Here is a 27828-nt window from a genome sequence, read left to right on the forward strand (position 1 = left end):
AGCATAGCAACTCTTGTGAGGTCTCTGTGATAACGATTACTTTTTGCCTTACAGAGAGCAAAACAAAACAAGAAGAAAACACCTTGTTTGACGAATCTGGGATTCAGGAACTTCTGTTATTTTCTTTTCAGAAGTGATATCCAAAACATTACACTACCATAATTCAGAATTTTATCTCAAAATAGAAATTTTTTTAGTATAACTTATAGCCACTGAAGCATATATGTGCAAATATATTTATTTCTTATATATTATTTTTATATATTTTATATATATATTTTATATGCTTATATATTTTTATATATTATTTTCAAATATATTTATATATTTTATTTATTTATTTATATATATATAGATATATATCAAGAAGCTGAATTATTTCATTAGGAAGGTCAATCCAAATAATTTTCTATTTTTTTCCTCAAATGAAAGTATGGTAGGTAGCTTTTATTTACACACCTTCCACTTCAGAATCTTAATTTTTTTGCTGTTTTTGTTTTTTGAGGAAACAATCACATATATAATTCAAAACTCCACTTTGCACTCAAGTAGAAAGAATTTTATTCACGTCACTCTGACCATATTTTATCATCATTTTTCTCATTTGGCAATAGTTTCTAAGACTCCATGGTACTTTTCCTTCCTGGGTACCTACTTATTTGTTGGCTTTCAATGGTTTTTACTTATTAATTAATTATCTTTTTCAACTAAAATCAATGACTTTTTAAAAAAATGTCTTTCTTCTGTCACAATTTTCTGAAGTATTTTTTTAAAAAGATACCCTTGAACAGAACAGGAATGTTTTGCACCAAATCCATATTCCATACTCTCAGTCTGTTCATCCAATCCTGCAGGATGCAAGGATCAAATAATAAAAAGGGGGATGAGGTGAGGGTCATAAAATTCAGCATGGTAGAATGCCAGTTCTAATATAGTTTTGTCATGTTTTAATGGCCAAATGCCTTTCCTAAAGCGTTAAAAAAAAATGGTGAAATCAGTAATTTCACACTTGCCTCAAGAACAATACCCATTGCTCCATTTTATAGTTTATTTTTTTCTTCTGTGTAATAAATCTTTTGCACGTGATACAGCAAAAATGACAGGAGGCGTCTGAAGGTATAGAAAATATATTCTTACCCTATCCCAACTGTGGGCTTGAATGTGTGTCAAAGGAAAATTCAGACCAGGGTTCTGAAACTCACTGCCTCTAGGGGCTTGGCAAGTAACATCACCACCAACTGGGTGGAGACAGCTTACAATGGAAAGTGTTGCCTGCTATTTCCCCTCCAAAGGGGACAGCAGCCTGGACACAATGATGGGTGCCATGGAGTAATGGTGCTGTGGAGTAATGGCGGTCCCAGTGCCTAGTATCTCAAGAAATACTGGAAACCAGGATTTTCAAGCATAAATCCACTATGTTAAAATATTGCTCAACATTTTAACCACTGCATAGAGTTAAAAAAGTATGTGTGTGAGTTGGAAATTGTCTGGAGGTCACTATTTTGATAGCTTTGCTTGTCAGAAAGTTAACAGAAATTCCCCAGTAAGAGGCACATTTGCCTGGTATTCACCTGTGAGCTCCCTTTTTATGTTGGGGAGGTTGGCTGGACACGAGTTGCTGATGGTGAGGCCTGGGGGCGGCAGGCCTTGGTTGCCGTAAAGGTCAATTAAGTTTCCGGAGACAGGTAACTAGAGAGAAAAACAATAATGGAAATGGATTGTTCAACAATTCCTAAGCTGTTCAGATAAAACCCGCATCCAATTATTCCAGGCTTCACTTGGTTTGGTTTTGGGAAATGGTTTGATGTAAACAGTCATTTTTAAACTAGGAAAACATGAGATGTTTACCTTTTCTTCACTCACAGATATATGATCTCCTTAGCCAGTTCTCTGAGAGAGGAAAGAATGCAGAATCTCACACCCATAGAATGGGTATACTCCCCAGCTTACAGGTTTATTTGGGCATGGAGACAAGGGATAATGCGGCAAAGGCATTATCCAGCCCATCTAGTAGCCTTTAGTAGAAGTTCAGCAAATGCTGGCTATTATGGTAAAATAGGGTTCTATGCGGATGACTTTTTCACCAAATCAGGTTTTTTCATTAAAGTCAATTTTGTTCCTTCTCTCTATTCCTCTCTCCCTTATTCTCTCTTGTTCTTTTAAAAGGGAAAGCAATAAAAAGTGTTTTCTTATTGGAAAAGAAATGGTTTCCCTTTTGATAAAGAAAAGCTATTTTCCTTGAAACTGAAATTTTTCACAAAGCCACAAGAGGGAGCCCACTGACTTTAGTAAAAGACCAAAAATACACTTAAAAAAAAATAATAATATTTAGCCGTCCCAAGCCAGCTTAAGAGCATTTTTCTTTAGTTATGAATTGAATATTTTCAAGTAGTAAACTTATTTTTTCCCAACACTGACTTCCTTTTGTCATACAGGCATTTCCCTGTAATGAGTTCATTCGGGAGCTTGATACACCCTGTTGTATTTCCTGTTCCCACCCCCTGAAGTAAAGTTCTAAATGTTAACTACAGGGACACTGTTACATGACCTCACCACTTCCACTGTAGAAAATTCTCATTTCCAGCTTAATTCAAACAACTCCTATAACTATTACCAGGGAAGACTTTATGTCATTTATTCCTTCCCTTACTCGATTACACACTCCAAATTTTACTCTACCTCTGAGAAAAGTAAATTTAGACAGCATTTAAGTGTGATTAAAATATTTCGTGACTGCAAGGTATCTAGAAAAGGTTGTACTGCAAGATAGCACCCTTTATTCTCTCAAATGACTGTTAACATACAGGTCAAAATTAGAATATGAAATAAAGACAGAATCAAATGCGTTTCGCCTCATTGGTAGTCACTGGCCATCTATTCCTATCACGGTTTCTAAATAAATACTCTAAGAACCAAACCCCTAGCTAAAGAGATGCAGGAGGGCTGTAGCTGTACAGAGAATAAGATACTTCCCAACAGGTTAATATGACTGCGGCTGGGGCAGAGAGGACAGACACATCGGCAGAGAGCAGCAGAGCACATTGCTCTCTTCTCCACTTCGTCTTCTGCTCCTTTTTGAAGGCAGCATTTATATTATGTACATAAAATGTAATACACATACCCCACTTACATATGCATATAAAACAATGTATTGTGATAATTTAAAATGGCCTTGAACCACACTTCAAGGCTTTCTAGCTGAGGCACTGATAAAAAGTGACTTTGATGATTAGCTGTCATTTTGCTAAGTGGTTTTATTTGATACAGGTCCCTTTCTCAGAGTCAACCTTGCCTTGTGTATGTTCAGTTTTATTCTGGTCCAACTTAACACTGCAAAGTGAAAGGTGCACAAAATGTTGCAGTACAGCACTATAAAAAGTCGGAGAGTCGAAACTTACAAAGCTGCTATGACATCTGATAACTCCTCTGGATTCCAAAGCTTTATCCTCCTATCTTTCAGGAGTTTCAGATTTTGTGAGAACTCCCGGGTATTAACAAACCAAGAATGCAACTTCAAAATTCAATGCAACAAGCTAAAAAGAGTATTCTCATAGCTCTAGAAATACAAATTATATGTTTTCATATGCAAATTATATGTAAAACACACAATCGTGTTATTATGATGATTTGTTAGGGATAAATATGTAATAGGCAAGTGATTAGGTATAGCTACCTTTAAAAACACCTCTAAGTCAACAATGGATCTACATTGAACAGATATTTAATTATAAGCTTCTTTAGGACAAGAATATATTTTCTAACCATATTCTAAAGGAAGATGCATATATATATATACGTAATAAACGCAGGCTCACAGAAAGAGAGAGAGAGACACAGAGATAGAGACAGAGGGTAAAAGAATCAAAAACTGGAAATGAGACAGAGGCAGGGTGGAAACAAGGAGAGAGATGGAAAGACTGATGGACAGACAGGCAGGTTAGGGGTGGAGGAGACAGAGAACAAGACTGCAGGAGACTCAGAGACAAACGGATTGGGAGGGGTTAAAATTTTAAGAGAAGATGGCTGTGATTGGCATGGATTGACAGCAGTGGCTACCAAGAAGGGAGATGAATTAAAATTTCTGTAACAAGATGCCTTATCGGGCACTCCACCGAGGTCAGACATCATTACTTCCAGTCAAAAAAGCAGCTGGTAACCCTCCCTCTAGTCCCCCGAAAGATTTCTCGTTTTGGCTGTTTTTCCAATACTTGCTCATTAGGAGTAGGTGGCATAGAGCCTGCCAGAGGATTCTAATAGAGAAAATCTAATTTTGCAGGCACCTGCTCCGGGCCAGGCACAGAACTAGAAAGGCACTTTGTGTGTGTTATCTTACAAGACATCACAGAAGGAAAAGCCGTGGCGCTTGCTGTGTCTGAATGGAGGTTTTTGGTAGGAGGTTCATGTTCCATGTTAACAGCAGTATTGGGTGGTAATCAACCTGTTGATATTAACCAAGCAGAAACTGCGCTTTTCAATTAATCTCATGTGGACCTGAACAAAGTTGCTCACCAGCCAAGTGTGGATACTCAAATTTACAAACTAATAGTGCAGCGATTTACAGCCTGGGTTTAGGAGTCAGAGACCTGGGTTAAAACCTGCCTCTCTTACTGACCTGCTGTGTGTTATTAGCCTCTCTGAGGTATGGTGTCCCCCTCTGAAAAGTGGCAATCGCATCACCCATCTCACAGAGCTTTGTAAGAATTAAATGTGATAAAGTAGGTGAAACAGTGCCTGCTACTTAAGTGATCGATAAGCTGCTATGTTTAGTAATATTATAATTTTCTAGAAAATACTGTTTTCCCAGTCTACAATTTGGACAGTCGAGCTAATTTTCACCTTGATCAACAAAACTATCTGCCATGCTAATTAACAAGTACCCTGTCAACCATTACTCCAATTGTACCAGATTGCCACGCAAATCTTAAATCAGGGGATCTGCAGAGCTGAAGCGCTCACTTATTATCCTAAATCGGTGCTTTTCCCACCAGGGGACGTTTGTCAATGTCTAGAGATATTTTTGATTGTCACAAGTCATAAGGAGGGTGCTATTGGCACCTAGTGGGTAGAGGCCAGGGATGCTGCTAAACATCCTACAATGAACAAAACAGCTCCTACAACAAAGAATTATCCACTCCAATGTCAATAGTGCCAAGGCTGAGAGACTTGGTCATAACTGTGGCTCATGTTCTTTGTATTAATGGACGTTATTCGTTGAAGCTACTAAAAGGAAGGTTGATTACAATAATATGTCTTTCTAATTAAAAATTAGTCTGCTGGCTATGCATACTTAAGAAAGGATTCTGTGGTTCCCCTTCTGGGTTAGAAAAATTCCCTCATAAACACAGTTAACATCATAATTAGCTCAAAATAACACCTTTGCAGCTAAAGAAGAGGAAGAAGCATCTTCTGTTAACATGGATATGTTGTGTCTCTGCTGGGTTTTTATCCAGCATGTTAACCTGATGGACAAGATTTCAATTTCAGCACACAAGCCACACAAGGGACAGATGAGAGCCACAGTCCAATCAGGACAAACAGAGAGAAGGCAGACAGGCATAGGTCTGTGCCCTAAACTTGGTCTGAATCGAGTTCTTCAAGCTCCACCAAAATGAATATTTTTCCAAGTCAATGATAATTGTAAAACGTTATTCTTTTTTTCTCTCTTGGATGGTCCCCTTCTCTGAATATCAATTGAACACTGTTAGCACAAGTAAACTGGGACTTTTATTATTTGTTTGTGATGGTACAAGAGGGCCCTTGTGTTCTCAAAATAGTTATTTCTAGACTTCAATTCCCCTAGGATAGTTTCTTCTCTAAGTGTTCCTTCCACTTTGTGTTTTTTATGTAGTTAACTTGAAATAAAGCATTTCAAAGAATCAAATAAAAGGAAAAAAAAATGCCCAACAGGAATAACATTAAGTTTAACCTTTATTGTGGGGGAAAAAAAATTAAAACATTAGTAAGTTATAGTAGTTTTGTTATTTAATTTTGACAACTAAAACCCAAGTTTATCAAGAATAATAGCTGGTAACTAACATTTAATGAGAGCCTATGAAGACCAGGATGGTTCTAAACGCTTTTTGTGGATTAACTCTCATGATTTTCACATGGATTATGTTGCTTTAGATGCTATTATTATCCCCATTTTACAGACAAGGACAGTGAGGCAGAGAGGTCAAATAACTCACCCAAGAGTATGCATTGAATTCAGATGTCTGGCTCAGAGTCCGTGTTCCTAACATCTGTGTTATATTGTCTTTCCCCTAATAGCAAAATGCTGAAATAGTTCGTCATGGGAAGGTTCCAATGGGGCCACATTTAGCCTTTTCCAGGGTGGGAATATAGAAGAGAAATGGATGCAGGAACAAAGTCAGTGACTTCTGAAGGTGGCTGTAGGTTACTCCTCTCCTGACTGGGGATTAATTCAACTCTGCCCAGGGGATCTTTCCTATCTGCAAACTCCTCTGAGATGGCCTCTCTGCCTCAAAATTATCCTTCTCCACTCAAGGGCTCAAGTGGTCTCCCCTTTCCAGACCAGTAAGCCCCGTGAGAAGAGGAAGCATAACTTACTCATCTGCCTCCATAGCAGCTCACCTAGTGCTGGTCACGTATTAGTCATTTAAAAAATGCTAAATCTGTCGTAGGATTAGTTCAGGAGCAATCAGATAATAAAGGAATAAGACGTCAACTCTAAAGCAGACTGACTAAATAGACTTCGGTATTGAGTCTAAAGGAGAGAAGCAAATGGGGATCATGACAACTGTTTCCAGAAGGGGTGTCATGAGGACAAGTTCTCCATGAGTCAAACTGGGACCCATGCCTGGAATTTACAGAGAGACTCACTGTGAGGAATATTTTGATTATTAAGTATGATGTTATTCTAACATAGAGCTTGACACATTACAGGTGCTCAATTAATATAAGCTGAATAAAACACTATCAAAATTACTTGGTATAATAATTAATAAAAACACTTATTGCTTTAGCTATTATCAAGTACAACTTATGTTTCCAATGCTAAATGCTACACATACTTTATCAAGTGAGATGACCATGTGAGGCAAGAACAATTATCAGTCCCATTTTACAGATGGGGAAATGTAGGACTTCAAGAAGCTGGGTAACATGCAAGGTCACACAGCAAATGCTGACTTAGGATTTGAACCCAGCTCTGATCACAAATCTCCTACTCCTAACCACTGTGTTTCACTGCTTCTCTTGTGAGTTACTGCATATGCTCCACTGGACGCTTTCAAGAAGCTGGATGCCTGATTTTTTTTGTAGGGGACAGCGGATATGTAAGAGGAGGTTGATGCATTGAGTTCTAGGCTGGATCAGATGATTTTAAAGGTCCTCACCATTGGGAGAAAAAAACCAATAATGATCTAAAAAAAACCATACCAATTCTACAGTCCTGAGTGTGCTTGGGTACCCATTTGATACCACTGGCAAAGTGACCACGCTCATCAGCAAAGTTCTTTTGAGATGACTGAGCCATTGCTAATTAATGCTGCGAGGGCAGTGAACACATTGTAAATATACCCAGGTCTTTGGGTATATTTATAAATTCCCTCGTGCCAGCTCCCTCAAGTGTTTTGCTCATGTTCGTCCCAGGATTTTGCCTACTGACAAGTGTAGTCAGCCTCATGGGATGTACATAGTTGAAAGCAGAAGGGTTCCATGGAAGCCAGTCAAGAGTTCAAAGAGGGTGGGGAGAGTTTGGCATGGAAACATTTGTCAGGATAACAGAACATTTAGTTCTTTCAAAATCAGGGGGTAAGTTTAAATGGGTAGGAAATTGACAAAAACCAAAGATCCTAGAAGAAGCTTTGAGGTTTCAAGGGAAGCCTTTACCCCTCAAGACATCAATAAGCGAACTTAAAGAATTGGACCAAGATGAGAAAGAAAAGAAAATGCTAACTATGAAAATTTAGTTTATTAAGGATTTTGGTGTAAATAAGTAAGGGGTATGATGTTCCCTGGCTGAGGGAATTTATTATTGGAATTTAGTCTTTTTAAATAAATCTTTTTATTGTGGTAAAAATATATAAGCTAAAATTTACTATCTTCACTATTTTTAAGTGTACAGGTCAGTAGTGTGCAGTATTTTCACATTGCTGTGGGACACATCTCCCGGACTACATAAGATCTGCAAAAAGACTTCAGCAAAACGGTAACATAAGACACAAATACAAGGAATGGAAAAAATAAACAATACAGGCAAGGCTCCAAATTACAAAGATAAATAAGTAACATAAGAGCAAACACGACCACTGTTTTACTAACTAAAATTGGAATAAATTTCACTGTTGAAGACTATCCCTCTACCACCTGTGAAAAGTAAAGGACGGCCTTTAAAAACTGCATTAATTTTTTGGGTCAACTAGAATACCACTGTAAATAGTACAATCCATAGTATTTCCCTTGGCGGCAGTGCACTAAGCTGGGCATTAGATGTCAAAGGGAACTGGAGATTCTGATGTCCCATCGAAAGTGGACTTGGACTCCAAGGAGTGTAGAGCTCAATCATGGGGTTACTGACAAACTCATGAGGAATTCTTAATTTCTGATGTCAAAGTCATTTATTTGTGATCCTGAGATAATTCTCTGTTTTATTATTAATAAGTTTCTCCATGAATCACTTGCAAAGATAAACTAAAAGTTCAGGAAAAGGGAGAGAACACTAGAAACATCTCAAGATTTTCTTTGGAAAAAAAAAAGTCATCAATACCGTATTTGCCATTTGCAAGGCAGGATCCATCAAGCCCAGGATTTCTTCATTATAACTTGATTCTAGGCTAATGATGTCATCGATCACATCATCCATCTGCAGAAAAAGGGGCAATGAAAGAGAGACGGATATAAACAAAAACTGTGCAAAGCAAACCAAAAAGAGATCCGCCATGGTCTTTTCTTACCCAAAGCAATAACACTCCTTAGTTAGATTCTAAGAAGTAACCGTCCTCTTCCTCCCAAAATATGAATATTATTGGAGGCCATTATCACTACTGGGTGATAAGAATGACATTTGCAACCAGCACTTAGTGAGTGATAATTAGATGCCAGGCACCAAGCTCAGGGCTTTTCAGGGGCTAAGATATTTACCCTGACAATAACCCTATCAGGGTAGATGCTATTATTATACTAATTTTCCAGGTGAGATAAATGAGAAGCAACTTGCCCGAAGTCACATCCTGAAGAAGGGTTAGAGACACAATTTGAACCCATGCTCTCAAGTGCTATGCGAAACTGCCCACCCTCAACAAGAAAGAAGAACCAGGAAACTTCATCTCGAAGGATAGCTGCCTTTTCCTTTTTTCTCTAAGAGCTATGCCCCATACCTTTCCCACACCCTCTTTGGAGTAGGAAAACAGATGGTAATTTAGCCCTTTGCTCCCACAGGGGCATGTGGGGCACTGTGACTGCCAGGCCACTTACTACTCCTGCACTGATCTATCAGTGACTTGTAAAATAAGTTTCTCCTTGTACAGCTGCCAATGTGCTTGGCACTCCCCGAGGAGTACACCAGGACGAGGTTATCATTACGGTCGTGGAGCTGACATTCCCTCTAGATCAATTTTATTCCTGAAGTACCAAAACATCAGTTATGATCATAAACAAGAGTGATTACACGTGCATTGCAGCACTTGCAAGGACAAGTCTGTGAAAACATTTCTTTGTAAACACCTTCTGTATGTGAGCTAGTCAGGGTATGTGTGTGTGTGTGTGTGTGTGTGTCTGCGTGTGTGTGTGCATGCACACACACTTGGATCTTAATCGTGCTTGGTAAGTACACAACGAAATCTCAGAACTCAGAGGGATGGTCCTTTGTGTCTTCTTGCCTCTTTCAATTGAAGAGAACAGGCTCCAATGTCATGGAGTCTTCATCCTCCCACTTTCTATATTAGGGGCAAAGCCCCGCTCTGTAAGAGCTTCAGTGTACCAATCTGTAAAACGGGGTTAATAATACTCAGTGCCTTATTGAATTCTTGTGAGATTTAAGGATAAACCATATAAAGAGCTCACAGTACCAGGAATATAGTAAACATTCAAAAAATGAGTGTTATTCAGTGACCCCTGAGAAGAATAATTGGAGGTCAGTTTGCCAGCACACTGTGTATTAACTTCCGTTTCTAGGCACACCAGTTTTATCTGTTTGTTTTTAAGAGATGATTTTCAAATTGAGTTGGTGACAGGCAAATGGGCCAGGGGACTTATGAACAACCTTTCTTTGTATATTTTTAATTTTATTTTTAGGGAAATAAAATAAATGGGCTTCATGTGATAGAATTTTCAAAATAATTTTTTTCTCTTACGAAAAAAGTAATGCAAGTTAATAGGAAATACAAAAACACAAAAAAAATTTTGCTTATTATTCTTCTTTCTCATATATATATATACATTTTAAAATACATAAATATATTAGTAAATGAATGTAGGATAATTTATATATCCATTAAATAAGATATCACAGAAGAACCTTTAATTACCTGGGAAAATATCCATGAAATATTATTAAATTAATAAAGTTTCAAAATACATGTTCCATGAGATTCCATTTTATAAAACAATATATAGATCTCACATATACATACACACATATCTTGGTTTTCCTTAAAGTTGGTACCCTACAAATTTGTATAACATACACTGATGATAGTATCTAAATGAGGCACAGCATTTTACATTTTATTTATTAACATTTATGTATTTTAAGCACTTCTTAATGACTTAAAGTAAGGTAGGGAAAACATTTTAAGTTTAATTTCCCTAGTAATTATTTAATCACGAGACGCTATGAAGAAAATGCCCTTGTTCATAGCTTTCCCTATTCAAAAAAAAAAAAAAAAAAATCAATGGGGGGGAAAAAACCCCTTAAGTCAACAGGAAGGTGTGATTAGCCACAAATATAGATTCTCATTACAAAGTGTTACATCCTTGGGCTGCTGAGTCATTCAGTACCTGCATGCACGATGCTCGAGAATGTGTGTTCATACTTGGGCATTCGCTCTCCGCCCTGTTTTGCTCTTCAAATTTATAAAACCCCTGCAAAAACACAAGCAAAATCAGCTCATGACTTGGATTTGCAAGTGACTTTTCAATAACATGTTCACATGAGGCTGATGGTGCAGTGACAAGATGAACTAATAAGCTTTTAAACAAAGTGGAATCTGACCAAGAAACGAAATAATGAAGGAAGAGCGTCCATGAAATCAGCTTGACAGATGACAAATATGGACAGAGAAGAATAAGGCAATTGGCTTGGGCAAAGGGGAAAAGACTTAGTCCCTCTAGAAATTAAAGTCAAGCAAACTTCAGGAAAGTCACCTCTGAAATCACATAAACATTTCAGAGTACAGTAAAACTCCATTAAAACGAGGCTTCTCATCTCATAATTTGGAAATAATGGGCATTAAGTCACAACTCTCCTCTCAGGTATTTTTATGTTTCAAATTTGGATGCAACCATTAGCTTGAGGTATTTGAGTCTTGTCTCCAATCCAGCCTTTACAAAAGCAGATTGAATGGGCAGCGACAATTTTATTATGAAACTGAATTTATCCAGCCATTAAACCTTTGCTTCTCTGTAAAATTCTCATGTGCTACGTTATTCAAATCTACCCATGCACATTCTGTGCTTTTTTCCCCCAACTCAGGGAGAAATAAAAATAATATTCAAGACATTCACAACAAGCAGAACTTCTAAACCGCCTGTCCTACACCTTTTCTATTTTTGCTTTTCCTTTTCCACCTTCCCTTCTCCTCTCCCTGCATTTTCACTGCTTTCTAAACGGAAAGACATTGAAGAGAAGGGAGCACTCAGCTACCGACGTGGAAACAGGTTGGGAGAGAGTGTCCTCGCCTCTGTGTTCCACTGGGACGGAGCGGGCCAGGTCTCCCGTCATGCGCCACAACCCAATAACCCAGTGACAGCGACAAGAGGCTGGAGTGCCACAGCCATGCTTGCAAATCTGGGACAAAGGCCGAGGAAAGTGGCCACACGGACAGACTAGAGTCCAGAGTCAAGTGCAGGAATGATATCCAACAGACAGTCACTTAGTGTAAGCAAACAGGAGAGGGGAGGAGACATGAATTACCTCTTTTTCACAGTTGGAGTTAAGTGTAAGCATAGCCATGGGGCTGTTGGGTGCGCTGCTCCCCGGCACCGGTGGCATGACATGATCGCCAGGCTGGTTTGGACATGGCAAGCTCAGGACTTGGTTGGCATGTTTATTTGCTAAAGTGGTAGAAAGGTACTGCTTTACCTGCTGCCTTTGGGCTTGCTGTATGTGGTACTTGGTGGGGTTTTCGAGGTGGGTCTGCACCTGAACATAGCCAGGGAGGGAAGAGAAGACAGCGGTGTTATTTGTGAGTTTGGGACAGCTCTTGTTTCAGGCACGAACATGAGACTGGCCAGTCCATGAACAGAATAAATTATTAAGCCCTCGTTATGTACCAGGCACTGTGCTAATGGATTTTGATATTACCGAAGTTTAAAGTCTAACTCTTAGGATTTGGGGTAATACTTTCCCTGTTTCATTTCCATGCTAATTAGCGGTACATCTCTTTAAAACCTTGTGCCCTTCTTCTCATGTCTAATGACTAAAAATTGGCAACTGGCTGCAGGGCAAAAATTTCCCCAACACACCTGAAAGGTTTTATTACGATCAAAACAACAATCAAGAAAAAGGAGCATAACTCAATTTATTTCACTTTCTTTGGCAAACAGAACAGCTTTCTGTTAAAAAAAAAAAAAAAAGCTCCTTAAGAAGCAACTGTAAAACAGTCGTAGAAAATCAACAGAAACATTCTGATGATTCAATCAACTAGCTGTGGATTAATTCCTCCCACTTTCATTTGGACATGATTATTCAACATTTTAATTAAGAGCTTGAACGCAACATAAAAAGCAATTCCACATTAAGCAGTTTCTTTCAAATGCATAACACTTAAATGTATGCGGTTTTAAAAGCATGAATATTAAGCCACCGGGATATTTTTCTGCCTTTCTTATTAATACAGAATTAGGAAAGCGTTTTTTAAATTTTAAATCAACAACATTCAATTTAAAGTCACTTTTTCCTTGATAAACACAATTTAATCTTATAAGCTATGAACAGCGGCTCAAAGAGAGAGCAGAGCTACACGCCAGGGAAAAAAATATATCCTACGAATACCTTGTTCAAAATTACACTGAATTACTTCTTATGGTATCAAACAACAAACAGCATTAAAATAGTAGATTTGTACTTACTGAAAACAGTGTGTCTATTACAATAACATGAAAACGTGTATCACTCAATTGATTGCATTACATTTCAGAGACTAAATATGAATAAGAATAAAGCTCACCTGATAGTGATTATATTCTAGCATTTCCAGCATAACAAGGTTTTAGGTGGCCCCAGTCCAATGAGAAATGGTAGACTATTCACTCCCTCTACTTTCTGTAATTCCAGTTCCAAGACTGACTGGCACAGGGAAGGCACTATAAACAAGGTATCCCGAGACGCCACCGGAAACTTTATCACAGCCGTCCTGCTTATAATAACCTAAGCTAATTAGTTATGCATTTAAAAAAAAATGTTCACACAAGGGGCTTTTTTTTGGAAGCCCTAGGAGTTTAGTCTTAAATATTGATATCAATGTTTCCCCCTGGCTTGACGTCATGCTTTTTTTCATAAATATAAAAGAAGCTTTTAAAGTGATGAGCTATCAAAGTCAAACTCACTGTCAGATCAAGGCCAGTTCACTATTCATCTTTAGTTCCAGTAGTATTAATAGACAATGGTATTTCTCTCCCAGCAATAGGTTAAGAGCTCCCATGCCCCCTTTGGAGAAGACATTGCCTAAAAGCTACTAGTACACATAAGACTTTTCTAATGGCCGAATAACCCTGCCACTACCGACTTGCAGGGAGACTATCGTTTAGGATGCAGGAGTCTCCGGGCTGAACTTTCAAGTTCAATGGCGTCATCTTGCACTGTGGTCTCAAAGTGCATCTTATTCTTAGCTGGATAGGTATGTAACTTTCCTCCTGAGCTCGCATCAGGAAGAGAGGGAGTTATCCTAAATAGAACAGGAAAACTACACAGACACACACAAGACTAGATGTTTATTTATGTGGAAAATAAGAAATAAACGTCTTCCCAATTTAACCCTCAAATTAGGAAGCATTAAAATTTTTACTAAAAATCTTTTGATATAATTCTCAGGGCTAGAGAATAATAAGATTTATCATACAACTGATGCATTTATATATTTACTCACTTATTTATTCCATTATTTACTGCTATTATGTGCTAAACACTGTGCAAGGCACAGAAGATATATTGCAAACAAATACATTTGATTGCCAGCTTTCAGAAACTTATAGTCTGGGGAGAGGAAAAAGAAGAAAAAAAGGCAAACAAATATATATCTAAAAATTATGATAAATGGTTATTCACTGCTGAAATGGGAGGTATTTTAAGCATTAAAATTTGAAATTCAATAATTCTGTCCAAATGCCCAGGATAATGAAGTCCTTTAGGCTGACAGTCTCAAATTGCTTCAAATGACTGATCAAACATGAACACAGAGGTTCACAGAGACATTTTAAGTTTCATAAAGGGTCCAGACACGATAATGATGAGGACAACAGACATTACTAAAATAAACATAAAATGAGGGCAATGGGTGTAATGTGCTCATTTCACTATTCCACTTAAAAAAGAAAGGGCTGCACATTTAAAAATAAATGTTAATTCACTGGCAGATCCTTATTCTTTAATGAATTAGAATTTTATGTGTTAGCGAGGAGAGAAGCAACTTGTTCTCTATTTGGCATTGTCTGCGAGGTCTTTACTACACCCAGGTTGGGGTAATCAGAGTGGGATGTATTTTGCTCTTTTACTGTCAGTGTCTTTTTAGTTTTCAAGTAAGTTGAGAATAGATTGGCTATAAACACTATGCAGGAGACAGAACATCTCTAGCTGTCCCAATCCAAGTACCTCAAACAGGTAACATAAATGAGGGACATAAACTATAGGGCAATATGGAGTGCTGAGGTCTGTGGCAAACCAGAGGACACACGTCTTATCTATTTTTTTTTTTGAAGAAGAAGATTAGTCCTGAGCTAACTACTGCCAGTCCTCCTCTTTTTGCTGAGGAAGCCTGGACCTGAGCTAACATTGTGCCCATCTTCCTCTACTTTATATGTGGGACGCCTACCAGAGCATGGTGTGCCAAGCGGTGCCATGTCTGCACCGAGGATCTGAAATGGCGAACCCCAGGCCGCTGAGAAGCGGAACGTGCGAACTTAACCGCTGCGCCACCGGGCCGGCCCCACACATCTTATCTAAAAGGAATAGCTGACATAAACTGCAGCTCATGGTGGCCATATGGGAATATCAGTCTAGTCCAGCTAGACTGTCTAATTTTTCAATTTAGCTGGCAATCTGAACTTCTTCTTCCTTTTTATTTTATTTTTGGTGTGGAAGATTGTCCCTGAGCTAACATCTGTGCCAATCTTCCTCTACTTTATATGTGGGTTGTTGCCACAGTGTGGCTTGATGAGCAGTGTGTAGGTTCGCGCCCAGGATCTGAACCCGTCAACCCCAGGCCACTGAAGCAGAGCTTGTGAACTTAACCACTATGCCACTGGGACAGCCCCTGAACTTCTTTTTTAAGTGAAATCTCCCAGATTAAAAACAATGACACCCAATTGTTGATTTTTCACCTTGCATAAGACAAATCAAACACAACCGTGGGGTGGACTCAGCCCATAAGCCACTAGAACGTGGTCTCTGCTCTACACTGTACAGGAGGATAATCTTCATATCTACATTCCCTGGGGGAGGCCCTAGGTTCTGGGAAGTTAGTTCCTCTTCTGAGAAGTTAGTGTCAAAATCCAGGCATTTCCTGGTGCTTCTCTGAGAGACAGCATGCCTGACAGCACAGTCAGCAGAATAGTTAAGAACTCGAAACCTGGGTTCAAATTCTGGCTTTGTAGCTTACGACTGAGGTGACCTTCTGCCAGTCATTAACTTTTGCAGGGCTTCATCTCCTCCTGTGCTCAGTGGAGATGCTAACAGAGCCTGCCTTGGAGAGGTGTTTACAGCATGAAATGAAAACACTCCTCTAACAGGCTTAGCCACGTACGTGAAACAACAGCTCTCAAACATTTTTTTTGTCTTAGGATCCTTTTAAACTCTTCAAATTTACTGTGTTTGTGTGGGTTGTCTATCTATCAACATTTACCAGATTAGGAATTAAAACAGAAATTTTTAAAACAAGATTATACACTAGCACATATTCCTCTGGCCATCAGAACAATGACATTTTAACACGTCATCTAGTCTCTGTAAAACTGTATACTCGTGAAATGAGCGTGGAAAAAAAAGAAAATAATTTCTTGGTATTATTATGAAAATAGTTTTGACCTGGCGGAACAACTGCAAGGGTCTTGGAGACCCCCAGGGCTCTCTGATCACATCTTGAGAACTGCTGACCTAGAACACAGTTATACGCTCGTATGATCACCATCCACCCCAGCCATGTCATTCACCACTGTGTATCGGTGGTGCGTGACACAACCTCTGTGTGTCTTGCCTCCCTCGTCCAGAAGACGCTTGAGGAAGACACTATCCCTGTCCTAACTTCCTCATAGCAGGATTATAAGGCTCTGCAGTCCTCTGACTATTTTAAAAGCCATATAGATATAACTTTCTGTCTTCAACCATCCTGAACCATAGCTTTTCAGTGAGTGACTTCCCTTTTACTGATTTTTAAATAGCCAATCAAAAAAGTATGCAAATGAAAACATATATGTGACATTAAACATCTGCATGATTTCCTGATAATTTTTGCAGGTTTTTGACTTGGGTATTGCTGAGCACTTGAGACATAGAACACAAAATAAGGCTAGAATTCTTCATACTCTACCAAAATATAGTATTTTATTGAGATAATTTATATTTCATATAAAGTATATTAGCTATCTGGTTAAAGTGCAAAAATTCAAAGACTTTGAAACTTTTCTTCCTTGTTATTACTATCTTTTTGCCCTTTTCCTTTCTTCATTCAGATCTTGAATTGATAGCAAGAGAATTGGAATGGATCACCTTCTAACTGTCACACTTTATCTTCTCAACTTCCCAGGCAACAGTGACAGGCTATTTTTCATCAGTTTCATTCTAAAGGGATCCCGGAGCACATCAGGGTAAGATGGTGCCTACAGATACTACCACCTTGGCTCACAAAAGAATTCACTGGAGGGGAAAAAAAATCCCCATTTGATGTCCATTATTCTTCTATTCCCTCTGCTATTTTATAAAACCAGAATATAAGTAAGATTGAGTGAAGATTTCCAAAACTCTTCTAGTTTATAACTGATTTTATTTTTTTAACAAGTCAACAAAGTGTTCAGATTTCTTTTTATGTTTAGAGAGAGAATGTGTTCTTTTGCTCAGGAAGCTCGAGGAAGATTAAAGGATTATAATTCAATCAATTGCTCTTGACTACAACCCCCAAACCACTATTCTTTTCACACTGTTTATTAAATGACAATTTATAGAGAATGTCAATTATGCAATCACCATCCCTGAAAAAAGCGGTAAAACAGAGAAAGCTAGCTTTCTTAAATGACTTGAGCACAGTGTTGTCCAGGGTCACATCTGCTAGGTGCCAAGCTTCTTCTCACTCTCACAATTACGTTACTGCAAAAGAAAACTGAAAGTTCAGAACACATGTTCTCGGACAGTCGCTCATATTTTCTGTTCGATCCATACAAAGGCATCCTTAACAAAACATAAGGACAGCACGAATGTGAATCCTAACCTAAGAGAGAAGAATCAAAACCAGATGCAAACAAAAAGCAAAAAGTACTTCAATAAAGGAAGGTTAGAAGTGACAAAGGTTGATAAGACCAAGGCCTTTTCTCTATCACAGGGGTCTGCCCACCAAGATAGATTTTACATTTTTAAATGGTTGGAAAAAATCTAAAGAAGAATGATATTTCATGACACATGAAAATAATATGAAATCCAGATTTCAGTGTCCATAAATAAAGTTTTCTTGGAACACACCCATCTGTTTGCATATTGGCCATGGCTGCTTTCGCACTACAAGTAGTTGCAACAGAGCCGGCATGGCCCCCAAAGCCTAAAATATCTACTATCTGGATTTTTACAGAAAATGCCAGCCCCTGCTCTGTCAGAACGTTTTACCTAACTAGAATTCAGCTTTCCTATTAAGCAGAAGTTTTAACAAGGTTTGAAGGAAAGAATGAGGTGATTTTTTCTAAAGAGGAATACTATATGTGCATATAACTTTGTAACTGTTTTTCCAAATATTGTCCAATGGACAAGCAGCCACTTTAACACAGGGTGTGCTTAATGATCCCCATCTTACATGTAAAGAAACAGAAACTCTGAAAAGAAAGTTAAAAGACTTGCCAGGGTTAGAAATTAAACCAAGGTCCCCATCATTCTGTCCCCAGTGACAAATGACAGAAACATCCTTCACTGTTGATCCTTTTGATCTAGGACTATAACTGAGTGAAGAGGGGAAGATAAAACTACGTAAATCCAGAGGTATGCTCACAGACCCTCTGTGCGCACACACAAATGTGCATGCAGTTATACCCCATTTTTATTGGTCTGTATACGTTCACAGCACTTCCTGTCATATTACTCTGTAGGATCATTAGGCTCTGGATTCAGAGAAATGTGTAGTAAATGTGTACAAAAGGAAAGGACAGCGTATCTATTTTTCTAAAATTTTGATGTTGTAATAGAATAAACCAGATCAGCCCTACCAAAACACCCTAGCAGGTCTTTTGTCTTAGCTAATGACCCATAAAAGAGTGTGCTTATTATAAAATGCAAGGTGGGCATGCTTTGGGTTTAGGGCAAACAAGATTTAGTAACCTCAGGAAAAAAGGTATTATCATAAGAAAACTCCTACTATATATACTTGTTTTCCATCTCAGACTAAAATAAGCCAAACATTTGAGTATAAAAAGAAGATCAAGTTTTTATCTCAGTCAAATAGAAATATGAGAGATCTAAGAGGGGTAGCCGTCTGCCTGCAAAGTATTTATACTCCCAGAATAAGAATGCCACTCTCAGAATCAAATTCCTACGAGAGAAGCAGCAAGACCCAATAAACCTAATCCATTACTCAACTTAAAGAAAACCATGCATTTACAGGTCCTGCACTCTCAGGATCATAGTCATTATGCATGGATATGTTATGTTAACTAGCAAGATTTTTTAAAAATATAGAAAACAGAATTAGCATTAATTCACTGAAAATTGTCTACCATGTACTAGATGCTGTGCATTTTATATTTATTCCTGGCTTAGGTCAATTCAAAATAAAACTAAGAAATCACTTGGATAACCATATAAAATATTCTTGAAAGCCTCTACACACAGTTTTTTTTTTTAATCATATGAAGCCACTACAGAAGAGATCTGATTTCAATAGTTTTAACCTCTTATTCTGAGTCGTTGCTATCTGAGAGTATACCCAATCGCTCTCTTGCCATATACATAAAGAACTAAATACAGGATTGGGTGCAAACCTTGAGGTCTATGTAAATCACCTGGGATCTTGTTAAATGTAGTGTGACTCCATGGATCTGGGGTGGGACCCAAGATTTTGTATTTCTAATAAGCTCCCAGGGGATGCCCACCCTGCTGGGCCACGGACTCCACCACACCTTGAGTACAAGACTTTAATGTGTTCTTACCTGAATGTCTGCTCCCATCAAAAGAGTTGTATGTTCACCATTCATTCAACAAATATTGCTCGAGTACCAACCGAATGCCAGGCAACCACCCTAAATCTTACACAGGCTGTTCAGGGAAGGCCTCACAGAGAAGGTGACATTTAAGCACAGACCGGAAGTTGGGGAGGAGAGGAGCCAGGCAGGTTGGTGGGAAGGGCATCCCAGCAAAGTGCAGAAGTCCTCGGGTGTGAACAAGCCTCGCATGTTTAGGGCACAGTAAGAAGGCTCTTTATACACATTCTTTACTTGGCATCTAATTTACCATAAGTGCCTGGTTTTCCTCCTGCCTCTTTCATCATTTCCTCCCAGTCTTCTTTGCTAGTTTTCTCCTCTTCTCTCTCTCTTAAATGTCAGAACACCTCAAGGCTCAGAGCTTGATTTTCTGTATCTACATGCACAGCCCTGTATACCTAAGCCAGTATCATGGACGTAAACACCCAGTCCAGACATCTCTGTACTCCAGATTCATCTCTACCCACCCACTCCGCAGCACCACTTGGAGGACTGCAGACATGTCAAACTTAACAGGCTCAACATCCCCTCCAAATCGCTTCCTCCCACGGCCTTTTCCATCTTAGTAGTTGGCAACTCCATCCTTCTATTAGGTTAAAACATACGAAATTATCATTTTTTGTAGGTCAAAAAGCGGTCTTCACATGGTTCAACCTAGATGCTCACTCCCAAAACCTTGGTCATCTTTGACTCCTTTCTTTCCTTGACACTCCATATCCAATCCATCAAGAAGTATTGGCTCCCTCTTCAGAGTATATCCAGAATTTAACCCATTTTCACCATCTCTACTACTACCATCTGGTCCACGCAAACATCACTTCTCACTTGGATTACTGATAGTCTCTTGACTCTTCTACTTGCTTCTGTCTTTGCCTTCCCTCAGTCTATTTTCAAGGCACTGACGAGAGTGATCTTTGTAAAATACATCAGGTCATGTCACTCCTCTGCAAAAAAACTCTCTGTGACGGCTCCATATTTATCTCTGAGAAAAAACAAAGTACCTACAATGGGCTACAAGTCCCTAAACCAGTGCTATTCATAGTGTTTGTTTGAAGTGCACATTCTCAGGCCCCACCCCAGAGCTAAAGAATCAGAATCTCTGGCTGTGGGGACCAGAAATCTATGTTTTAACAAGCTCTGCAGGCAGATTCTTACGCACACAGAAGTTTGAGGACCCCTTCCCACTGTACCTATTTTCCACTGCACCCTGGGATCATGACCTCTGACCTTATCTCCCACAACTATCCTATAGTTTGTTCAAACTATCCTATGGGTTGTTAAAAATCCCAACCCATGCCCTGCCAGTGCTCCTGATTCCCAAAGCCTGCTCTGCTTTGTCCAGAACACAGCCCAGCACACAGTAGACACTCAGTACATATTTGGTGAATCAATCAATGAATAAGCCAGTGTGGCTGAAGCACATGGATGGGGGGTCAGGGACAGAAGCTAAGGACAAGGGGTTAGATTGTGCAGGCCCTTGTAGCAGTTGGAGGTTAGGATTTTGACAGCCTCTGGAAATGTCCTGAGGAAACAGAGAAGTGACAGACCCTCACTCTTCCTGACTAATTCAGAAAGTTCTGGAGGAACTAAGTCTCCAGGTCAGGCAGTTGATTCACAGCCCACCTCCCTACCCCAAGCAATAAGGCTTCCTTTTTGATCAGGGTCTGCCCAAAGATTGCCAATTCTTATAGCTCTCATCTATGTGGGTTAGGGCCCTGTGGGTCTAACACACATGGCCAGGAGCCTGGAGATTTATCTCCATCTCTAAGCTGTAGACCCCTCGATAAGTCACAGTTAGAGCAGAGGTCCCTAAGCAGGTGGCCCATGGTCACAATCCACAGGATGGGCACAGTCCACAAGTATCCATCAGAGCCTGATCTATAACAGGAATAGTTAGATTACTACCCTAGGGCCCACCACCTTGTTTTCTAAATAAAGTTTCATGGGGACGCAGCCTTGCTCATTCATTTACATGTAATCTGTGACTGCTTTCAAGCTGCAGCAGTGCTAGAGCAGAGCTGAGTAACAGACCTCACGTCCCCCAAAGCCTAAATACTTACTCGTTACCCTTTACAGAAAGTTTGCCAACCATTAATCTCTAATAACAAAAATTGGAAGCAAATATCTAATAACAGACAATGGATTCAATTAATCATGAGGTAACCATATAAATTCAGAGTTCCCCAATCTCAGCACTATTTGATGCTGGGGCCAGATGATTCTTTGTTGTGGGCGCTGTCCTGTGCCTTGTACGATGTTTAGCAGCATCCTTGGTCTCTACCCTCTACATGCCAGTAGCACATTCTCCTCCAGTTGTAACAACCAAAAATGTCTCCAGACATTCCAAATGTCCTCTAGGGGGGCAAAATCGCCCCCAGTCGAGAACCACTGCATATAAATGGATACAATGCAGTCACTAAAATCCACATTTTATAAAACTATTTAATGAGGCAGAAGTTTATAATGTAAGTAGGGACACAAAGCAGGTTAGAACCACTAAACACACCGATTGTAAATCGGCTTAAAAATATTGTTTACACATATACATAGACAAAAATGACTAATGACAAACCATTCTGCAAAGTCTTAAGGATGACAATGCCTGGGAGATGAAATTCTAGGTGATTGCTATTTTATTGGTTCTTTTCTATATTTTCTATAATGTTTGTAGTACTAAGTTCATAATTTAAAAAATCTATAAATTGCACAAAAATTAAAGTCTATGCATCTGGAGAAATAAAAATAGATTCAGGCAGAATTCCTGTATTAAAAATTTTGTAAAAGACAGATAAACCCATGAAGTTGTTATTTAATGGTGAAATTTGCCTCGTTTCAATTTTTTCTTTAAATACTTGATCAGATTAAGAGGACTCTGTTATTTGTGAAATTTTCAGTCTAACACTGGCGCCCAGACAGTTTGAGTTTGTATAAAATTTGGCACATTTTTACGGTTTTGTAAAGGGCTGCGATTACGTGGTTCAACGGGGCCCTTATAATAGCCCATTGTAAGGACTGCCCGGTTCTCTCCCCTCCTAATGGGAGCTGCGAGTGCAGCATTCCTCGTGCTGCAACTTTTTCATGTGCCCCAGTTTAGCCCTGCCTCAGAACTGCAGATGCCTTTTTGTTTTAGCATTTTTCCCCCCAAAATGCCCCCATTGTTTGCAGTTTATCGGGTATTAGAGATCATTATGGCACAGGCAGCGTAACTCCTTTTCATAAGGAGCGATACTCTTAAGAAACTGGCAGTGGTCAAGTTTGTCAGAGATGAAAACATTGCCCTGGGCCTAAGCAAAAGGTCGGTCAGAAATGAGAGCTGAATGCTGCCGGTTTGAAGGTCAAGTCCACATGAGCTGAAAACTGGCAAAAAGCAGCCTCCTCACAATAACACAGACCTCAGGGCCATATCACGAGATTGTGGGGTCCTCCTGGTGTTTGAGGAACTGCACTGTCTTGGGCGATTCCTAAGACTTGTTACATAGATTATGTGATGATGAAATTCCAGAATGGAAGTAACAGCCCCAACGACAACAGCAGCTTGAGAGCTTTCTGACTGAGTTTGGCACCGGGCTGAGCGCTTTACATGCAGACACACTATAACTACTACCATGTGACAACTCAGTCTTTCACTCAACCAGGATTTATGGAGGCACCGAGGATAGAACAGCAGCTAACACAAAGCTCCGATTCCACAAAAACCACATTCAAGTTGGGGAAGCAAGACAAACACAATGGAAACAAATCCACACGGAAAGGAGAATTTCATACAGTGACATAAGCGCGATGCAGAAAATAAAGCAAAGAAAGCCACTGGGAGAGAAGAAGGCTACTCTGTGGTGGTCACATTCCACCTGAAACCCAGATGATGCGATGAAGCCAGGAATGTTGAGAACCAGAAGAGCTTAAACCCGGAGGCGGGAAGCAGCTTGGCAGACTGAGAACAACCTCAAAAGCAATTAAGCCAGCAGGGCTGGGGCTGGGGCTGGGGCACTGACCAGGTCAGCACATGAACTGAGAGAGGCCATGGGGGCCACAAGTTACGGAGTTTTGTAGGCCTCTCAAAGGAATTTGATTTTTCTTCTCTGCTACTTATAAGAAGTCCTTGGGAGGTTTTAAGCAGAGAAGCGACATAATGTGAACATTTGTAAAACATGTCCCTGGGGTCGTTGTGGACAGGAGGTGAGAGTGGAGGAACAATTAGGAGGCTCCTGTAGCCACATATATGAGGGCTAATGATGCCTTGGACTCAAAAATTAAGATGCACTTGGATCTAAGACACATGCTACCAGGTCTTGTCTCTGGCTTCTTCTCAGCTTACATCAAAGCTAATTTAAAAATAGCACACATATTAAAGGACCTTCTTATACAATGCTCTGAAATGTCTCACACCACCATTGAGAAGTTATAAATGATGCAGACAGTTGTCAAGTATCTCATGTATACCTGCTTGGGGAACACAAGCTGAGCATATGGCCAACTGTTGGGATGCAATGCAGAGAGGTAGTCTAGCATTGTTAATATGTGGCTGGAATTTCAGACAAATCTGAGTTCAAATCCTAAGCACTTGCTTAAATGCTTTGAACCTCAGTTTTCTATTTGCAAATGGGATCATGGATACTACCTACCTGGTAGTTGCTGAGCTGTTGATTAGTTTAAGTGATGAAATGTGTGAAAAGTGCTTAGCACATATGCTCAATAAATAAATAATGTTCTCTATTATTGTTAGTCCTGGAATTTTTGCTTTCACATTCAAGTAGATCAGTGTTAGATCATTTAGCTCATCCATCTCAAAAAAGAGAAGGCCACCTTGAAGGAGTGGAGAGGGCAAACGGCAGGGGGACATTTCTGGCCTCTTTCAGGCATCTTTCATTCACTCCTAGCATACACATTTATGTATTATATAGTTTATTTTTATTCATTTTCTAGCTTCTTTTTCTATAAAAAGGAAAGTCTCATGGTAGCATATTTACTAAGCAAACACTTGGTCAATCTATCAACCCATCACAAGCAGAAATCTTTGCTTTTTGGCTTGCTTAGACCTCTGTCTTAACCTTTCTTCTAAAGGAACTGACTTTACGTTCCATGAATTGATCATGGATTCAACACGGTCTATGCCATTCCTCTGTGGTGGTGTCAGCCTGAGCACCTCTCAGAAAACATTTTGTTAACAAAGTAAGTTGGATCTGCCCACAGAGTGTTCTCACCGATCAAATCAGGAGTGTATATTTTAGCCACAAATGAAACACAGAGGGTACAACACTGAATTCATATTGACCTGTTCAGATGAAAATCAGGACTACCTCTTATCGCACTGCACAATGCAAATTCTCAGAGAGATTCAAAATTTATTGCAAATCCATAAAAATGTATTAAGGTCAGACACACCTATACAAGACCAATATATGTAGTTGGAATAATCTCACACGGATTTCTTTGCGTGATAAAAATAAAGGATAAAGGGCGTAAAGAGAAAAAGGACAGAATATTTCTTTTGAAAATGTAGGTGGGGATTTAAGAGAGGTAGGAAAATAAGAATATACTGGGATTCCTCATAAGGAATAGAAAGAATTAGAAAGTGAAACTGAAGTAATTATTGAGCACTAACTATGTGCCAGGCAGTTTTTGTAAACGTTTTCAATGGATTTGCTCATATAATCTTCACTACAAGCCTATGAGGTAGGGGCTGTTATTATTTCCATTTCAGGGATGCGAAAGCTGAGGCTCACCCTAACCATTCTATTAAAAACTGCCATGGTATGACTGATGTGTAGAATTTGTATTTCAACATAATATTTCTGGCTTTGAAACTGTACAGAGAGCCTTTGTGATAATTACTTCTTCTGAGTGCTTGTCTTCTTCCTTCCATTATAAATAAGCCTCTCTTTAATATATGTTCCTCACCTGGGTGAACGCTAGGCGTTAAACCAAAGCTCTATCCGATTGCTAAGTGAACAGAAGCGGGCAGTCAGGCCAGCAGTGGGTCAATGAAGACAGGATGTTACAACAGAGAAAGTCAAAGTGAACATTTGTTATGGGAAAACTGCCTTAGGACTTTGAGTAATTTAAGAGTTGATGCTTTTTCTTTCTTTTTTCAGGGGTGGGAGAGGAAGGAGAGAGTCGGCAGGCAAACAGAATCTTTCAGACTCAATAGGAATTTTTGTTAACCAAAAGCATCTAAGTATCATGGGATTTTTAAAGAAAAGGTTAAACCATTGTATGATATAGTAATGTCTTTTATAAGAAAGAAAATAGGCCACTGTACCCTGAAATGCCAGTCGCCTTATAGCTAATTGCAAACCAATATCAAAAAGCCAGGGAAGAAGAGAAATGTCCACATTACTCTTTTCTTAAAAGGCCCACTGCACTATGTGGTTTGGATAAAACAAAAGCAAAAAGTGATGGTTTAGTCAGTGCCCAAAAGTCTATACACGATGTGTAGTAACAGAAAGAGAGACCTCAACAGAAAAGACAAGACCTCGCTCCTCTCCTCAAAGAGTTGATAACTGGGGGGTTAGAGCGAGGATGATGGAGCGAAGGGAAACCCACACACAAATATACATTTAAAGGGCTCCTATTCTTTAAGACTGGTTCTCAACCACAGGCGATTTGTCCCTTGAGGACTATCTGGGAACGTCTGGAGATATTTTTGGTTGTCACACTTGAGGATGGGGTTGGGGGGCCGCTACTGGCATCTAATGGGTACAGACTAAGGATACTGCTAAACATCCTACGCTGCACAGGACAGCCCCTCACAACAGAGAATTACCTGGCCCCAACTTTGCCAGTGGAGAAGTCCTACACTAAGTGACAGTGTGCCAATTCCCACCCCAACCCTCTTAGGGGTAGATTTCAGAAAAAGGTGACAAAACCAGTCTAAGTCACAGGCATGGTGTGGATACCGCACGAACTACTGATGTGCCTCCAGGTTGTATCTGAGCTTCATAGCTAAGAGTTATTTTATATCTTGACATGCAAAGGACACCTTTTAAGTTTACTGGAAGGAGGAGGAAATGTCAGCATCACTCTAAATAGCTGAATTCAAAACCCAAGACTTCATATCAACTTGAGTTCTGGAGAGCAATACAGGCAGGAAAAGTTATGCTGGTAAATTATCAGTTCAACAAAATAATGATAAACTTAACCCTAAAACTATACAGAATGAAAGTGAACAATTCTAATGATTCAGAGAGCACTCTGGGAATTTACTTCGGTGTTTCTGAACATCAACTGTGAGTGCATTGGGAATATCAGCGAGTGTCACTTAAAAGTCCCCTCTTGGGGGCTGGCCCCGTGGCCGAGTGGTTAAGTTCGTGCGCTCCGCTGCAGGCGGCCCAGTGTTTCGTTGGTTCGAATCCTGGGCGCGGACATGGCACCGCTCATCAAACCATGCTGAGGCGGCGTCCCACATGCCACAACTAGAAGGACCCACAATGAAGAATATACAACTATGTACTGGGGGGCTTTGGGGAGAAAAAGGAAAAAAAAAAATCTTTTAAAAGAAAAAAGTCCCTTCTTTACTTCCTTGCAAACATTCCTTGCAAACAAGGAACGTTACTTCCTTGCAAACAAAGCCAGAGCTCGCTAATTCTTAGTTTACAATATTTCTCATAAATCCTCCTTACTTGCCCCAACTATTAATAACAAAACAACAAGTAATTTTTCATCTATGCATTGCCTACATTAAAAAAGGATTTTTTTAAAAAGGTATTTTAAGAACTTTCAAAAGTCATTAGCTTATAATTTTGTATGTGACAAAACTTATAGACTTATATTTCTGTTTTGTAAAAAGTATAAACAGAAGTGTAGCAAATGCTGATAACTGTAAAAACTGAATGACGAGGGAGGAGTCCCATTGTGTCATTCTTCCTACTTTTGTATATATTAGAAATTTTCCATGATACAGAGTTATAAAGAAAGAAAAATGTGTAACTAGTTCTTAGACACACACACACACACATACACACAATGTTGCCTTAGCTGTTTACATAAAATAATTTAATCCTGATTATTTCAACAGCAAATACTTTGTGGTTTTAGAGATTC

The 27828-nt window shown here is 39.3% G+C and overlaps 1 protein-coding gene across 8 annotated transcripts in view; it reads right to left on the reverse strand.

Moving 5' to 3' along the window:
• Positions 1-27828, reverse strand: part of MITF (melanocyte inducing transcription factor) — a 209671-nt gene that overhangs the window by 17646 nt on the left and 164197 nt on the right. For 6 of the 8 annotated variants that reach the window (XM_046669226.1, XM_046669208.1, XM_046669219.1 and 3 more), the window contains exons 3-6: positions 12098-12325; positions 10963-11046; positions 8732-8827; positions 1572-1689 (exon numbers count right to left, since the gene is read on the reverse strand). In XM_046669226.1, coding sequence (XP_046525182.1) covers positions 1572-1689; positions 8732-8827; positions 10963-11046; positions 12098-12325 — 526 coding nt within the window. The remainder of the gene's footprint in view (positions 1-1571; positions 1690-8731; positions 8828-10962; positions 11047-12097; positions 12326-27828) is intronic. The other 2 variants (XM_046669232.1, XM_046669239.1) reach the window with 2 other exon arrangements.

Source organism: Equus quagga, chromosome 1 (genome assembly GCF_021613505.1).
Source record: "Equus quagga isolate Etosha38 chromosome 1, UCLA_HA_Equagga_1.0, whole genome shotgun sequence".
Classification (NCBI taxonomy): domain Eukaryota; kingdom Metazoa; phylum Chordata; class Mammalia; order Perissodactyla; family Equidae; genus Equus; species Equus quagga.